The sequence below is a fragment of the Erpetoichthys calabaricus genome, chromosome 3, assembly GCF_900747795.2.
Source record: "Erpetoichthys calabaricus chromosome 3, fErpCal1.3, whole genome shotgun sequence".
Classification (NCBI taxonomy): Eukaryota; Metazoa; Chordata; class Cladistia; order Polypteriformes; family Polypteridae; genus Erpetoichthys; species Erpetoichthys calabaricus.
Genome location: NC_041396.2, coordinates 291,920,477 through 291,937,880, shown reverse-complemented (window position 1 = coordinate 291,937,880; position 17,404 = coordinate 291,920,477). Strand labels below are relative to the sequence as shown.

Sequence of the window (17,404 nt, the reverse complement as noted above, 5' to 3'; positions counted from 1 at the left end):
GTTCAAGTGAGTTCAGTTGAACACGTAAACTGAGCTCCATCTGAAGCTCTCTCGCTCTCTCTCTCTCTCCCTCCCTGCTGTTTTAAAGGCTGACATTTCATCTGACAAGCACACAAAGGGTTAACTATGAAAAGTCTTCTTTGGTGTCTGGGGATGTTTTAGGTTGCCAGGCAACAGGGTAGTGTCCTAGAAAAGTTTAAAGCTGCAGCATTTGAAAATAGCACACTTTGTTCCAGTCAGGGAAAAGGAGGAAAAAATGTCAAGTGCTCTGCAGTGTTAAAAGTGCACACTAAATGTCGATCTTTCCCTCCATCCATTTTCCAAATCTTCTTCTTTGAATAACATGTCATCCCTAGTGCTGCTGGGCAAAATAGTGGAAACTGTCACTGCAGCAAGCCAAAACTGAGCTGACGTAACATGACATTATATAACAAACTGCAAAATTAAAACTCAGGGTTGTGAGGAGGGCCGGAACCTTTCCTGGGATCAATGGGCACAAGGCACGAGACAACTCTGAACATGGCACCAGTCCATTGCAGTGGCCCACTCAGGCCCCATACATGGCCAGCTTAGACTACACATCTATGGAGAAGAAGGAGGAAAACTGGAGGGCCGTGAGAAAAACCCATACAGACAGGGAGAAGGTGCAACTGCACACACAAGTCTGTGAAGCCACGTGTCCTCACTAAGATGGGGCTCATCATCCAACTGAAGAGGACTTGCATTTGAATTCTGTTTGAAATAAACAGCAACCCCACCTCCTTTTCTGTTCTGTCTATCCTTTCTAAAAAATGTGCATCACTCTATGTTATACTCATCTCCATCTTTGTTATTTAGTCAGGTTTCTATTATTGTTGTAATGTCATGATTATGTTTTACTCCTTTTACATTTAAATATTAGGTTAGAATTTACATTACTACACATTTTTATTTTACATTATTGTTTGTTCCTCCATGTATAGTTGTATACCTGGCCTGCCCCTCATTCTCTGGTTTAAACAATCCTCACCTAACCTACTCATATGCCTCCCAAATACATTGGTGCCCCTCTGCTTCACATGTAACCCGTCGTGGTGCAACAGGTCCCATCTGTTCCAAAAGGAGTCCCACCTTCTACCATGCACCAAGATTTGAGCCATGCGTTAAGCCTTCTAATCTCCTCAGTTTTACCTGGACTGGCACGTGGCACAGTTAGAACCTCAAAGAAGACTACCTTGTCAGTTCTGCTCTTCTGCCTGCCACCTAACTCTTTGAATTTTCCAGCATGGACAATAACAACTGGTTCCACCCCCACTTTGGCCAAGAGCCTATCCAACCTTCCAGGGAGATCTCCCAGTTGTGCACCCAGAAGGCAACACACCGTGTAAGACTCTGGAGCAAACCTGTGCTTCAATCCCCCTAATAATTGAGCCCCCAACTATCACTACCTCTCTCCTTCTGGGAACTGGTTTTGTGGTGGCCTGCTGGGGCTCCTCATCCCTGCCTATCACCTCAGAATCATCTGAGACACCATCCAGCTCCACATGGACCTGATAACAGTTTGACACTTCTAATTCTGGGGTTGATGCCCCCGGAACAATGTTCACCCTTTACCTTGCACCTTGTGACCGTGACCCACCTATCACTCCCTGTCTGGTCTGGAATCTCCTCCCGTGCTACCTGGGCCAGGTCCACCAATTGTCTACTACAATGAAGGCCAGCCAACTTATCCTCCATTTCAGTGACCCTGAGCTCGAGGTGCTGGATCAGCTGGCATCTATTGCAAATGTAGCCCTCATAGACAATTGGCTCCTCTAAGCCATTATCTAAAAGTCCAATATCCAACAGGATTTGCATTGCACTGGCCTCATTATTAAAATTTGATTGTAGATTATTAAAACTGCCTTAACTTTTTTCTTTTTTATAATTAAGATTAAATGATTTAACTTAAATGGTAAAACTAGAAAATGTAAGCCAAAGAAATTTAATTATAGAACTGCTACAGAAATTTTACACCTTCTAGTCCCTTAAACTTCTGTAATAGTCTCCCTCTCAACTGCCTGCTGTTTGTCCTTCTATGAGGTTAACTTTACTTTTCTCTTTCTGTTCTACTAACTTTGCGCCCCTCTTATTCCTTACTTAAAAGCATTCCATTCGCACTGTTTGTCTTCCCACGTATTAATGAACCCTTATGCTGTCGCCCACTTAACTGCTCTACTTCCTGACTGCTAAGAACCAATCAATCTACATAAATAAATGAAACTTGCTTAGTGAATATCTGCTGTCTTCTCTGCAGATCTACTGTCTTATCTGCTCCTACAGCCCTTTGTGCCTGATCCAGGGTCTTAGCGCTGGCCACCTACCTAGGTATTGAAGTCAGCCTTGGCCCCTTTTTAAACTAAGGAATCTGCTGTTTAAATTACTTATTAACTATTTATTGCTACAATGTGGTTATCACTCTATGATGGAGGAGTGAACGTTTCAAATTTGTCAAAAATTTTGATCTCCATTTTTCAACGGATCTTGACATTTTAGGGTCCTCTAATTCCGAAAACACCAATATCTCGATGATGGGTGTGTGTCTGTCTGTATGTCTGTGTGTCATAGTTTCTTGAGGACAGTCTAGAACTAAAGCAGATGGAGAGAAAAATACCAAACTCGAAACTTAGCCTGTTATGAGATGACGATGTGCTGATTCGTTTTTGAGCCAAATCGTGCAAGAGAAAGAGGTGCTCTAGAGGAACCCTCAAATACAGTAATTCTGCAATTCATGATGAATTCCTCTCGATAATAATATTGTAATGACCTCTTTTATGATCAGAAAGATCGGCATCAGCGTGGTAAATAATTACTGAAATGTTAGAGAATAGTTTGGGTAACTCGGTTCCTAGGGCGCAAAGCCTACTGACTTTTACGTCTGAATTTTTTACTTATAGATGTCGATATCAGTTACTTCTGCTTTCTGCCCTGTTTCTTCAATGATAGTTCAAATACAAAGAACAAGAACAAGTACACGTAACAAGTACAAGTAACTTTTCCAAGCGCACCCCCAAACACCCAGTTACTTTTGCTCCTGTGTGGGTAACAATAAAAGCAAAATACCCTTCTAAAGAGAAAAAGAATGTTAAAAACTCCTGCACCATTCCTTGGCAGCAAAGACACAAGTTTTTATAGGAGCAAAATGTATTTTTTAATTAACTCTCACACCTCAGAAAACACAAAAACTCTCAGCAAGTCTCAGCTGCCTCTTGTTGTTTATGTTGACGTCAGAATGTCCTCCAGCCACATGCTAGCAATAAAGTGATTCTAATTCGGATTCTGATCAGTGTTTCTCAAAATATTTTGTCCACTCTTTCAAAGTCAGAGATATGGAGGACCACCCAGGGCGAAAAGCCACTTATTACCATAAATTCTACATTCTTTTTTCTTCACGTTACTCATATGAAAGATATAGTAATGACTTGCGGTGCAAGAAACAAGAGCTGGCATATTGATTAAAGTGTTGAGTTGATAGACCTGAACAGGGCTGTCTATTGGAAATCATCTCCTTAATTTAAGTGCCTGTAGCTGCTGTCACTGTTATGTCTTTTGGAAGGTACCCTCAGAAAGATGGCAAACAGCACAAACAGAACTCTTGCAAACTCGTATTGCTTCTCAGGTTCTTTCTGTGTTACAAGCTAATCCTCTGTGAAGAAATAATACCACAGGAAACAGATTAAACGTTCGGGAACCGTCCCCGTATAGTGTTGATGAATCAGGCAGTGAATTGGCACTGAAACACCGATCAAAATGTACAGCTGACCAAGAATAAATGGTAGACAGAGTTTTTATGTAGTCGTGGCTGGAAGTATCACAGAGGCAGAGGAAATGAGGATAACGTGGATAGACTGAGAAGGAGCTGACGTCATCAGTGGGGCCGGAGGTGAGGGCATTGGAAAGGGACCGGAAATGAAGTCATCATGGGAAGACAGATGAATCAGATGTGGATGGAATGCAGAAGTGCATTTATCTCCGGGCATCGGGAAGACATTTTTCAAGATGGAATTAAAGGTGTGGTGGACTTCGGATCTTCGGGTTTTCTGGTGAGGAAGAGAGAAAGGCATTAATACGCTGTTCCAGTCCCCCATCTCGTGTTCTTTCTTGCTCCATTGGGCCTGTTGGCTGCCCTGTAATCATGTGTGTGTGACACCTAATGCTACTCTATGAGCTGCCATGCCAGCTACCTTATCTTGGTGTTACCTGTAGGTCTGCACCTCTCATCTGGTGTCTCCTCTCAAGTCTTTGTGGCCTACACTGTCCCTATTTGAATCCCTTGCCTAACAGGTGCTTGACACTGGCCAACTAGATTCAAACCTTGCTGAGTTTATCGTTCAAAGTTCCTGATGTTCCATTAAGATGTTGCTGTGGCACAAAGACTTACACATTTGAGTGTGTCAGTGTCCATATGGCAGTAACGGAATTGCCATTTCCCGAGATTGGCTCTAGAGGTAGACGTCAAGGTGGATTTTATAACAGAGCCCTACATAGTGAAGGAGTTGGGTCAAACAGGAGAGAGACAGTAAGTTTGTAGAAATGTGTTACTTACCCCATTTAGTTTGTAATGATGGATGAGAAAAATTTTTAATCTTATTTTTTACGAAGAATGATCATAATAAGATTTTGATAGAATGGGAGCCTATGTTGACCAACGCTAAACAACAGCAAACAACATCAAAATGTCTGTGAATAAATCTGGCATTACTTGTGTCACATAATCCACATGTCAAGTCATCCAGGCGTCTGCTCACAGCCTGCAAAACGCATGGATTTTTTTGTTAAAATAATGTTAAAGAAAAACAGTTCCGGTGTTTGGTGCACAAACAGGAAGCCTTTTGATCTGAAGACCTGCCTCTCCCGCTCATTCATTGGTCAAGGGACCTGACTTAAGTTCAAAAGTATGACCCTGTGTGAAGGGGCTTCCTGTTTGCACACCACTTTCATTTTCCAAAAGTGTTTATAAAACAGCATTTTAGCAAAAAAAACAAAAAAACAAGCATTTTGCAGGCTGTGAGCAGACGACGCCTGAATGACCTGAGATGTGGATTATGCAACATAAAGCCTGGTTAGGGAGACTGAGTGAGGAGTCTGAGTGTCTGGGCTTGTGAGTGTCCTGATAAATACCAAGATCCAGGCCTTTAATGAGTAAACCACATCGAGAGGTTTACTGACCTCGGCAGTGACTTACATGTCTCTGGTGACTCTTCCTATGAAGTCAGTAGACAGATTGGGAGAGCATGGGGGGGGGGTCATGAGGTCGCTGGAAAGGGGTGTGTGGCGCTCCTGATATCTCTGCAAAAGGAACGAAGGTCCAAGACTTTAGAGTCCTGGTTCTTCCTATTTGTGAGACATGGATGCTATCCAGTGACCTGAGATGAAGACTGGACTCCTTCAGTGCTGTGTCTCTTCAGAGAATCCTTGGGTTATGCTGGTGTGACTTTGTGTTGCTCACAGAGTCCCGAATGAGGCACATATCCTGCACTGTGAGGGAGCATCAGTTACGGCATTACAGCCATGTGGCACAATTACCCAAGGGTGATCCAGCACACAGGATTCTCATTGTTGAGGACCCGAGTGGCTGGACCAGGCCAAGGGGATGTTCACGTAACACCTGGCTGTGGCAGAAAGATGGTCATTTCCGAGGGGCGGGACTGGACCGTGTGTCTGCCTGGAGGGCTGCCAATCAGGATCCCGAGCTGTTTTCGTTGTGTAATGCTTTGACTTGACCTGACCTGTCCTAATGTGAGATTTTTGTTCATGAATGTTGAAACATGGCCAGGAATCAGTCCAGACTTCTCAACAAAAAAGTTTGGAGAGTACCAGCCAGGTTCCCCCATTTACCTTGAACAAAAAAAGATGGCCACCTGGGCCCAGAATACAAATCAAACAAAATGGATTCACAGTGGGCACACTTCAAGTTGGAGCTCTGTCTTCCTCTAGCATCAGGTCAGTAAATGACGACACCTGCTTGGGGGTGTCTCTGTTTTAGGGCGTCAGTGTCGGAAGGGGTGGAGCCTTCTCAAGGCACTGTGGGCGGTGCTAGGGGGTCCTCCTTGAGTGCCTTTTACTGTTACTGGTACTGTTAACGTCAGCACCCTCTCTCATCCTGGAGTGGAACTTCTTACACTTCCCAGGTACATATGCATGAGAAAGGTTTTATTTTTGTTTGCTGTTGTCCAGCGCTGGTCACTGTTGGGTCCTGTTCTATCAAAAACAATGTTGTGTCCTTTCTCCACGTAAACAAGAGAGTTAAAATTTCTCTTGTCTATCGCTTTAAGCTTTAATCTATTTATTTATTTATATACTGTATTTTGTTAATCTCTGACTAGAAATTGTCTTTTCCCATGACCTTCTGACCCTGCGCCCTACAAGGGGTATGCAACATACTGTATAAAGACCATATCATTTTTGAGTGGAGTATTCTTTGACTCCACCTTTTCTGCTCCCTTAATTGTACCCTAATCATGACAAAGACAAGCAGAACAGACATGGGGGCAAACAACACTCAATGTTGAAAGGCTACTTCAGTGTCAGCCCCACTAACAAACTCAACTGCTTAAATGACTAGAATGCCTGGAAAAGCAGAATGAGAATCATAATAATGATGAAAATGTTAAAATTTAAGATTAAAAAAATACAGGTAGTCCCCAGGTTACAGACATCCGACCTACGACTTACGAATGCATGCGCCTCAGTAACTGCCGCTCCGTCATCTTCGGCCTGGGCACGCTGCAAGCGGAGGCTGGACGGATGCTGGAGGTGGCGATTTCGCTGCTTGTGCAGTGTAGTGTCCCTCGGGTGGCTCCCAGCGGCAAATGGTGACTCATGGTCCATAGTCACTGGGGCCACAGCTATCGCTCGTGTGCAGGACGGAGGCTTGATGGGGCAGTTCGCTGCCCGCCCACTACGCTGCCGCAGCTACTGCTCCTGACTGGACGCAGGCTGGATGGAGCGGAGGGGGGCGTTTCACTGCGTGCCCATCACGCATGGCTGCCCCGTTCATTCTCGGTGGGCGGCTGGTAATGCTGCAAGCGGTGATCCGGTTGTGGCTGAACGGATGCCATTGAGGGTGAACGGGGTGGCGGGGGGTAGCATTGTAGTGTGCATCGGATGGCTGCCTATTGAATGGGGGCGATTCACTACCCACCTTTGACCGCACTGTGTTTGTTCTCGATGGGCGGACGCTGCAGGCAGCATACTGTAGTGGAGGTGACTGTGAGGTGGGCGGGTGATGAACCGGCCCTCGCTGCCCGCATTCATTCTCAATAGCAAGCCTGCTTGTACTGTTACGCACATAGTAGGAAGTTGTCTCTTGTCAGTACATCAGACGTGTTGACGACGGGTGCCTTCCTGCTGTGATAGCGTGTACAGTGCTGTGCAGAAGAGCTCATCTTAATCTTTTGTCTTCACCCTTCAAGAATGTCTCTGAAACACAAATCTGATGCAAGTGCTGGTGATATAGTAAAGAAGAGAAAAACCATCACCATTGAAAATAAAGTAGAAATAATAAAAAGGTCAGAGAGAGGTGAAACTCCATCATTCATTGGCAGAGCACTTGGTTACAGTCAGTCAACAATAACATTTATTAAAATAATGTACCTGTTCCGACTTACATACAAATTCAACTTAAGTACAAACCTACAGTCCCTATCTCTTACGTAACCCGCGGACTGTCTGTATACATATCTCCAGGTAACATACAGAAAAATATTTCATATTCAAGTTCGTTTAGCAAAGCCACTTTTGTAAATTCTGCATTGGCACCAAATAATCAAAAACTGGACATAACAGCCTGCTCAATTAAATGAAAATGAAAACCTTCAGCCACAGAGCCACCGAGTGACGTTCTTAGTGCGGAGAAGAATTTGCACACACAACCAACCACAAATGTGAAATCAAAACCACTTGACACGTGAGAGATACACTTACAAGAGTGGAATTTGAAAATGTCCATCCATTGGTGAAGGTGGCAGGCCTTCTGTTTTCTGAGGTCAGCACACACTGCTAAGGTAGACACTGAAATAAAGTTGGCGTGAGCTTGACAATCACACGACATCCAATTGGTCAGCTCTTTGCTTCGGGTTTGGATAGAAGTGATGTGATTGGTGGTTAGAGTGCACAGGTCTGCATGTGTGGGTGTAGCATCTGCTTTTGCAAACTGAATATGAAATTCTCCACATCTGAAATATGGGATGAAGAAAGTTTTTGTTTTTTTTTGGTTTAAAAATAAGTTAGACCACCTAAATTTGGAATGATATTCAGGATTTTCCAAGGAAGTACAAGACACCTGGTCAACCTACCTAAATGTATATCTCTCTCTATATATAAAATCCAATGTCTGTCTGTCTGTCCACTTTTCACGAGAGAACTACTTAACAGATTTAGATTGGGTTTTTTTCTGTAATTTGCTTGAACATTCTGGTTGATTTTACGACTTCTCTCATCATGTTAAGTATTATAGTTCAGTTGCGGCACCAATTTATTTGCGCGAATCTGAGAAAGAGGAGGCAAGACCTCAGGAGTAGGAAGCCATGGGGGGACCCTCCTCACTCACGCCAGCCTCCGTTCGAGTCACGTGTTCGAGTGTATCTTGCCTCCGCTTAGCTAGCGATACCTGCTTGTTCAGCAGACATTATCACATACAGATTGTTAAGGAGTAACGTTTGATGTTTTTGAGTGAGAGATCAGAACTACGTGTGTTTTAGAGGGTAGCTGCTGATTACCAGAGATATCATAGCCACGCACGTTTCTCTCCACGCGGGGGTCTCCCTCCTGTCAGAGCTGAACACGATCAGACACAGTGGCAGTGTTTGACATTAGAGCATACCTACCCTCCGCTTGGCCAGAGATACCTTGCCAACTTTTTACATTTTTGGCAAAGAGATCACAGCTACATTATCGGCCCTGATAGCAAAACCGAAAATATTATATATCAAGAGGTCCTCAGATACGATAGATAGATAGATAGATAGATAGATAGATAGATAGATAGATAGATAGATAGATAGATAGATAGATAGATAGATAGATAGATAGATAGATAGATAGATAGATAGATAGATAGATAGATAGTTGAAAGGCACTATACAGTATAATAGATAGATAGATAGATAGATAGATAGATAGATAGATAGATAGATAGATAGATAGATAGATAGATAGATAGATAGATAGATAGATAGATAGATAGATAGATAGATAGATAGATACTTTATTAATCCCCAAGGAGAAATTCAGATACTCCAGTAGCAGCATACTGATAAAGACAATATTAATTAAAGAGTGATAAGAACACAGTGCAAGTTACAAAGTGCAAGCTGGAGAGTGCGAGGCAGGTATAACAGACAGTAACTTTGTATAATGTTAACGTTTACCCCCCTGGGTGGAACTGAAGAGTCGCATAGTTTGGGGAAGGAACGAACTCCTCAATCTGTCAGTGGAGCAGGACGGTGACAGCAGTCTGTCGCTGAAGCTGCTGCTCTGTCTGGAGATGATCCTGTTTAGTGGATGCAGTGGATTCTCTATGATTGACAGGAGTCTGCTCAGCGCCCTTCGCTCTGCCACGGATGTCAAACTGTCCAGCTCTGTTCCTACAATAGAGCCTGCCTTCCTCACCAGTTTGTCCAGGCATGAGGCGTCCTTCTTCTTTATGCTGCCTCCCCAGCACACCACCGCATAGTAGAGGGCGCTCGCCACCACCGTCTGACAGAACATCTGCAGCATCTTATTGTAGATGTTGAAGGACGCCAGCCTTCTAAGGAAGTATAGTCGGCTCTGTCCTCTCTTGCAGTATTGGCAGTCCAGTCCAATTTATCATCCAGCTACACTCCCAGGTATTTATAGGTCTGCACCATCTGCACACAGTCACCTCTGATGATCACGGGGTCCATGAGAGGCCTGGGCCTCCTAAAATCCACCACCAGCTCCTTGGTTTTGCTGGTGTTCAGGTGTAGGTGGTTTGAGTCGCACCATTTAACAAAGTCCTTGATTAGGTCCCTAAACTCCTCCTCCTGCCCACTCCTGATGCAGCCCATGATAGCAGTGTCATCAGCGAACTTTTGCACGTGGCAGGACTCCGAGTTGTGTTGGAAGTCAGATGTATATAGGCTGAACAGGACTGGAGAAAGTACAGTCCACTGTGGCGCTCCTGTGTTGCTGACCACAATGTCAGACGTGCAGTTCCCGAGATGCACATACTGAGGTCTGTCTTTAAGATAGTCCACGATCCATGCCACCAGGTATGAATCTACTCCCATCTCTGTCAGCTTGTCACTAAGGAGCAGAGGCTGGATGGTGTTGAAGGCACTAGAGAAGTCCAGAAACATAATTCTATCATAAAGCTATCAATATAAATTCTTCTCAATACAAATTATTACATTTTTTAAAAAATTTTTAATTGATTTTTAAAGTTTGTCTTGTTTCACTACTACATGGGCAGAGCTGTGGGCGACAGTTAGATTAATTATATACAAAAGATTCAAAGTCTTCAGACCCACATCACATTTTACACATTTTGTTACGTTGCAGCCTTGTGCTAAAATCATTGCAATTCATTGTTGCACTCATCAATCAACACTCAATACCCCAGAATGACAAAGCGAAAACAGAATTTTAGGAATTTTCACAAATTTACTAAAATGTAAAAAAACGGAAATATCTCCCTGACACAGGTAAGTTCAGGCCTTTGCTTTGGCTCAGATGCTGTTGTGATGTTTGGGGTCCTCCTGTGGTCAATTCACTTAGATTCAGATTAGGAAAAGCACACCACTATCTACAGAAGGCCCCACAGCTGACAAGGACCAAGCCACAAGGTCGAAGGAATTGCCAGCAGAACTTAAAGGCAACGCTGTGTTGAGACACAAGAAGGCCACAAAGAGTTCCTACTGCATTGAAGGTTCCCAAGAGCACAGTGGGCTGCATAATTCCCAAATGAAAGAAGTTTGGTACAACAGCGACTCTCCCTAGAGGTGGGAAGAAAGACCTCAGTACAAGAGGTGACCAAGAACTTGAGATCTAGGAAAGGAGATGGACAACCATCACTGCAACACTTCACTAATGAGGTTTTTATGGCCGAGCAGCCAGACTGAAGCCTGTCCTCAAGACAAGGCTGAAGGAAAGCTGAATGGATAAAAGTACAGAGGGTGGACCACGAGGCACGTACAGTTGTCCTAAACCTGACACAGACAGGTAGAACACACAGCACACCTTTATTTATAGGTGGGGAATCGCTTTCTTTGCTTTCCACAAGAGCACATTGTCCACAAGACAAAGCAGTCTTTTCCTTCTCTTTATTCTCTCACTCACTCACTCACTCACTCACTCACTCACTCACTCACTCACTCACTCACTCACTCACTCACTCACTCACTCACTCTCTCCTCTTCCGGCAAGCTTCATCCTCTTCCGCACGACTCTGGCTCCTCAAATGGAGTGAGGCGGCTCCTTTTATTCAACTCCTGGGAGTGCTCCATGTGGCTCATCAGTATTACCTTGAATCACTCCCAGGTGTGGTGGAAGTCCACTGTAGGGCTCTGCAGGGCTGAACCAAACTCCAGCTCCCAGCATGCCCTGCAGGGGTCTGTGGTGCCAGAGCCACCCAGTAGAGCTGCCCTCTAGTGTCCCAGGGGAGGTAGTGTCTCGCAGATGCTCTCTCCCCGGGTCCCTTCCATAAAGCTGACATCCCCTCACAAGAGATATCATTAACCTCCTTAACGTTACACTTTTTTCTCAAAAAACATAAAAACCGTTGCATTTTTTTGCTTGAAAAATTATATTTTTATTACTGTAAAACATGCAAAACACTAAAAGTACAATGTCAGAAGTGTAGAAAGTATAATAATGATACAAATAATAATAATAATAAATCTTCTTTCAGCTGATATATGAACAGCACAAGGCACAGGTGTGAGTGACGCAAGTGTCACGTTCAGATTCCCAGAATCCCTTTCGGTTTCGACGACAGATTCATTTTGTCATCACTGCTGACGAGAGACGTTTCTTACGTGACATCATTATGAGGCAAGGAGAAGACACGTCTACATCGTTGCCCAGGTAACGCTCTGGCCTGACACTTATGCAAGACACGCCTACATCGTTGCCTGGGTAACACTCCGGCCTGACACTTATGCAAGATACGCCTACATCGTTGCCCGGGTAACACTCCGGCCTGACCCTTATGCAAGACACGCCTACATCGTTGCCTGGGTAACGCTCCGGCCTGACACTTATGCAAGATACGCCTACATCGTTGCCCGGGTAACACTCTGGCCTGACACTGATGCAAGACACGCGTACATCGTTGCCCGGGTAACACTCTGGCCTGACACTTATGCAAGACGCGTCTACATCGTTGCCCGGGTAACGCTCTGGCCTGACACTTATGCAAGACACGCCTACATCGTTGCCCGGGTAACACTCTGGCCTGACACTTATGCAAGACACACCTACATCGTTGCCCGGGTAATGCTCGGCACTAATGCTGTTGGCGTTTTTACAGCCCAAGTAAACCTCAGGCCTTATGTGAGACGTGTCTATACCGATGCCTGAGTGACACTCAGGACTAACACACTTGTTTTTACAGCCCAAGTGACGCTCGAGTCCAACACTAAGGACGTTAATGAAAACCTGCTCAGAGCACTCAGACTGGCCTAAAGATTCACTGAGAAAAGACGACACAGGAGTGGCTGAAAGACAACTCTGGGAATGCCCTTGAGTGGCCCAGCTAGAGCCAGGACTTGAACCCAATCAAACATCTCTGGAGAGACCTGAATGTACAGTAGCTGTAAACCGGTGGTCTCCATCCAACCTGATCAAGCCTGAGAGGATCTGCAGAGAAGAAGGGCAAAAAAATCCCCAAATCCAGGGGCGTGAAGCTTGTCATGCCCGACCCATGAAGACTCCAGGCTGGAATGGCTGCCAAAGAACTGAGGAAAGGGGCTGAATACTGGTGTCAGTGGGAGAGTTCAGTTTTAATGTTTAATATGTTACAAAATTTTAACACAAGGTTGCAACATCACAAATTGTGGCAGATGTAAAGGGGCCTGACTGTCATTTAAGCAATGTGCAGCAGTGATTAAAAAATCAAATAAAATGTTAGGATATGTCATTAAAACTGTGGAATATAATTCATGTGACGTTGCATTCAGACTTTGTATTGCACTGGTGAGAGTGTTGTGTGCAGTTCTGGTCACCACACTACAAGAAAGACAGAGCAGCACTTGAAGCTGTGCCGAGGAGAGCAACCAAATGCATCATGGGACTTAAAGGACATGTCCTACTGTGACAGACTCGAAGAATTAAACCTGTTTTGTCAGAGCAGAGGAGACCACGTGGGACCTCATCTAGGTCTTCAAAACCCTCAAAGGCGTCGATAAAGGAGATCCAGCAGAATTCTCTCAGGTTAATGTTGAATCAGGTACTCGAGGACCCCCTTGGAAATTAAGGGGAACAGCATTTAGGACTGAAGACGGGAGGCACCTAATGCGGGCTCTGCAACGGTCCGTTGTGGTGAAGAGAGAGCTGAGCCAAAAGGTGAGGCTGTCGATTTACCAGTCGATCTACGTTCCTACCCTCACCTATGGCCATGAACTTTGGGTAGTGACCGAAAGAGCAAGATCGTGGATACAAGCGACCAAAATGAGTTTTCTCCGCAGGGTGGCTGGACTTCCCCTTAGAGATAGGGTGAGGAGTTCTGTTATCCGGGAGAGACTCGGAGTAGAGTCGCTGCTCCTCCGCATTGAGACGAGTCAGTTCAGGTGGTTCGGGCATCTGGTTGGGATGCCCCCTGGATTCCTCCCTGGGGGGTTGTTCTGGGCATGCCCCACTGGGAGAAGGCCACGGGGAAGACCCAGGACACGCTGGAGGGATTATATCTCCCGGCTGGCCCTGGAACGCCTCGGGGTCCTCCCAGAGGAGCTGGAGGAGGTGGCTGGGGAGAGTGAGGTCTGGGCTTCCCTGCTTAGGCTGCTGCTCTTGCGACCCGACCTCGGATAAACGGTGGATAATGAATGGATGGATGGATGACGGGAGGCACTGCTTTACGCCAATATTTGTGGAAATCTGGAACAAACTACAGAGACATGCAACTGAGGCCAGAACCTTTAAGAAGAACTGGGGTGAGATATTGGGACAGCTTAGCTATTAGCTAAACAAACCAGCTCGACGGACTGAGGGGTCTCATGATTGTCACATTTCTTAAGTTCTTTTGTGCTCTCTGAATGCACTGTGTGTCACCTCCACACCAAGTCTTTCTCTTCGCTCGCCATTCACTTTCACCTCACTCAGTGATCCTCTGCACATCCATCTTTCTCATCTCCATTCTTCCCTTTTTTGCTTCAGGTTTTGCCTTCATCAGCCATGTTTTGCTCCTAAACACAGTACTGCTCCACTCATAGCTTTCTAAATGGTTCCCTTTAGTGCCAGAGGTGTTGCTTTAGAAGTCAGAATGGGGAGCAGCTCCCATTAACTTCTTCCTGCACCCCCTCACCCTCACTACTGCTGCTGTGGCTGTGCATAACATGACCAGCTGAGTAGCAGAACATCTCTACGTTGTCTCCGTCTACTCGGGTGTCCTCCTCCATCCCAGAAAGTCATGTTTAGGATTAATTGGCAAATCTAAACTGGCCCTGTTACTCTGTGCTGTTGCCCCGTTCATGTCTTTTGGTGTCTCTAATGACCTTTCTATAGTCCTTAGAAATGCTGGACATCCACCACCATGTTAAGGTGGCCTCATCTGGGACATGGAGACCCTTTGTTTTTCCTCCATATCTTCACTCTGCTTCGCTAAGTGAGCTGATAGGTTAACAGCCCACTAGTGTCCTGGAGGCACATTACACAGCTTTGCCTCTCTCAGTTATGGACTGACATTCTATCAGGTCTGGGTCCTGCCTGGAAGAGATGTGGTCAAATAAAATGAAAATGGCTGGTTCAAAAGCAGGTGACAAAAAGTGAATGTCGTCGTTTTGTATTGTGTTCAAAGATGTTGAGAGATTAACGGGTTAAGCCCAGCCAGGAGTTCTGGAGGTCCTTTACTGCAAATAATTGATGAGTGTGTGGCAGTCAGTGAAGGTAAACATGACCCTGGTGACCAGAAAATAAGATTAAAGGCCAATAAACTTCGGGTCAATCATCTGGGGAAAAAAAAACAGACCTAAAGGTAACTTACAGCTGTTAAAAAAAAACCAAAAAAAAAACAAAATGAAAGCAATTTGTTTTGTTGCTTTTGTCTCCTAGAAATTGATGAAGACAGAATGCCCAACCAGCTCTACAAGGTAAGGGGCTTTCTGCTTTGATTTACTGTACGGCGCACACTGCCTCTTGTTTTTCTTCTCAAATTGCCTTTCCTTGTTTCACTTTAGATTTATGGTTAACGTGTAAAGTGCGGGCCAACAATTTGCTTGGTCTCTTGTGAATAAGCAGTCCAGACCCCTCATGCCATTCCTCCAGTCTCCAGTATGCTGAAATAAATGGAGTTTATGTAGTAATCTGATTTTTAGATACTTGATTTTAAATGAAGAGCGCGGCTCTATTGGATTATTGTGAACCTGCCTTACTAGACAAATGGGAAGCAACTTCATTCTGACATAGTGGCTAAAAATGGTGGCAGCGGGGGGATTACAAGGTGACTCTTCCAGTTCTGCTCTGGATGACTACACTCTAAACAGGACACTTGGGGGTCAGTCACCCTATAATGTTGGTATATAGGGGGATTATTTGTGAATTTCCCCTTGGGATTAGTAAAGTATCTATCTATCTATCTATCTATCTATCTATCTATCTATCTATCTATCTATCTATCTATCTATCTATCTATCTATCTATCTATCTATCTATCTATCTATTATGTAGTGCCTTTCATATCTATCTATCTATCTATCTATCTATCTATCTATCTATCTATCTATCTATCTATCTATCTATCTATCTATCTATCTATCTATCTATCTATCTATCAGTTATATAGTCTTTCATATCTATCTATCTATCTATCTATCTATCTATCTATCTGTCTATCTATCTATCTATCTATCTATCTATCTATCTATCTATCTATCTATCTATCTATCTATCTATCTATCTATCTATCTATCTATTATGTAGTGCCTTTCATATCTATCTATCTATCTATCTATCTATCTATCTATCTATCTATCTATCTATCTATCTATCTATCTATCTATCTATCTATCTATCTATCTATCTATCTATCTATCTATCTATCACATATCTGCTCCCATTCTGAACTGGGTGGATACAGGCTTAGCTTTAGTGATTATAAGGTGATTACTCCTGATTGAGTTTTGACTTTTGTGGCGGTCAGCCAGGATGCTTGGAAGGACCGGGACCGGGACTGGGATTATACCCCCCCCCGGGCCACGAGAGGGCAGCTGCCCTGGTCTGTATGGGGGCCACAGGAACCAAGCTTGGAAGCTCAACCCTATTGGGGCCCTTGGCCACCACAAAGGGGGCGCCCGGAGGATTGAGGAGCCAGGGACTAGCAGGGAATACCAGGGACACCTGGAGTGCTTCCGGGTGCTCATGCGGCACTTCTGCCACACCAGGAAGTGCCGCAGGAAGATCGTCAGAGGGCACCTGGAGCACATCCGGGTGGATATAAAAGAGGCCGCTTTCCTCCAGTCAAGAGCCAGAGTCGGGAGGAAGAAGACAAAGCTCGGAGGAGAGGAGTAGAGGCGGTGGAAGAAGGACCAGAAAGAGGCCTGGGGCTCTGCGTTGTGTGCGGGACTTTATAAAATAAACGTGTGTGATTCGGGACTTCCTGTGTCTGTCTGTGTTGGTGTCTGGGCTAGTTTACCACACTTTTTTGATTTGATATATTTTATTAATCCCCAAGGAGGAAGAAGCTTTTGTGCATGACCTTTGGGGGTCAGAGTGCAGGGTCAGCCATTGTATAGCACCCCTGGAGCAACTTTCAGCTTAAGGGACTTGCTGAAGGGCCCAATGGAGTAGGATCCCTTCTGGCAGTAATGGGATTTGAGGTGGCCACCTTCCAGATTCCAGCGCAGATCCTTGGCCTCAGAGCCACCACACAATGAACCACCCAGATTGGGACCCAAGCGTAGCGGGTGACACCTCAGCACCACACTGGAACAGTGTGAGGCTTTTTATGGTGGCAGGAGTGCCAAATCTGCCACCAACCCCCAAGTATTCCCTGTAAGTTGGAGGTAAACTAGATAGCCATTTAGGGCCAGATAGACTTTAATGGTGGCATAGTAGGGGTAACATCATACACGTTCATGTTATGGTCTCTTAATGCTGGTCTCCATGAAGCTCAAGACCCAGGCTTACTGGAAAACTAAACCACAAGGCTACAAGTTTGACCAAGGAACAAAAGACTCAGGCTGTCCTCAAACTCAAGAAGCAGGCCCAAAAA

At 44.8% G+C, this 17,404-nt stretch overlaps 1 protein-coding gene across 1 annotated transcript in view; it reads left to right on the top strand.

The window, feature by feature from the left end:
• LOC114649095 (protein phosphatase 1 regulatory subunit 1A-like) overlaps window positions 1-17,404 on the top strand; it is a 148,380-nt gene that overhangs the window by 61,425 nt on the left and 69,551 nt on the right. Inside the window, exon 3 of the mRNA XM_051925103.1 lies at window positions 15,247-15,284. Within this exon, the coding sequence (XP_051781063.1) occupies window positions 15,247-15,284 (38 nt within the window). The remainder of the gene's footprint in view (window positions 1-15,246; window positions 15,285-17,404) is intronic.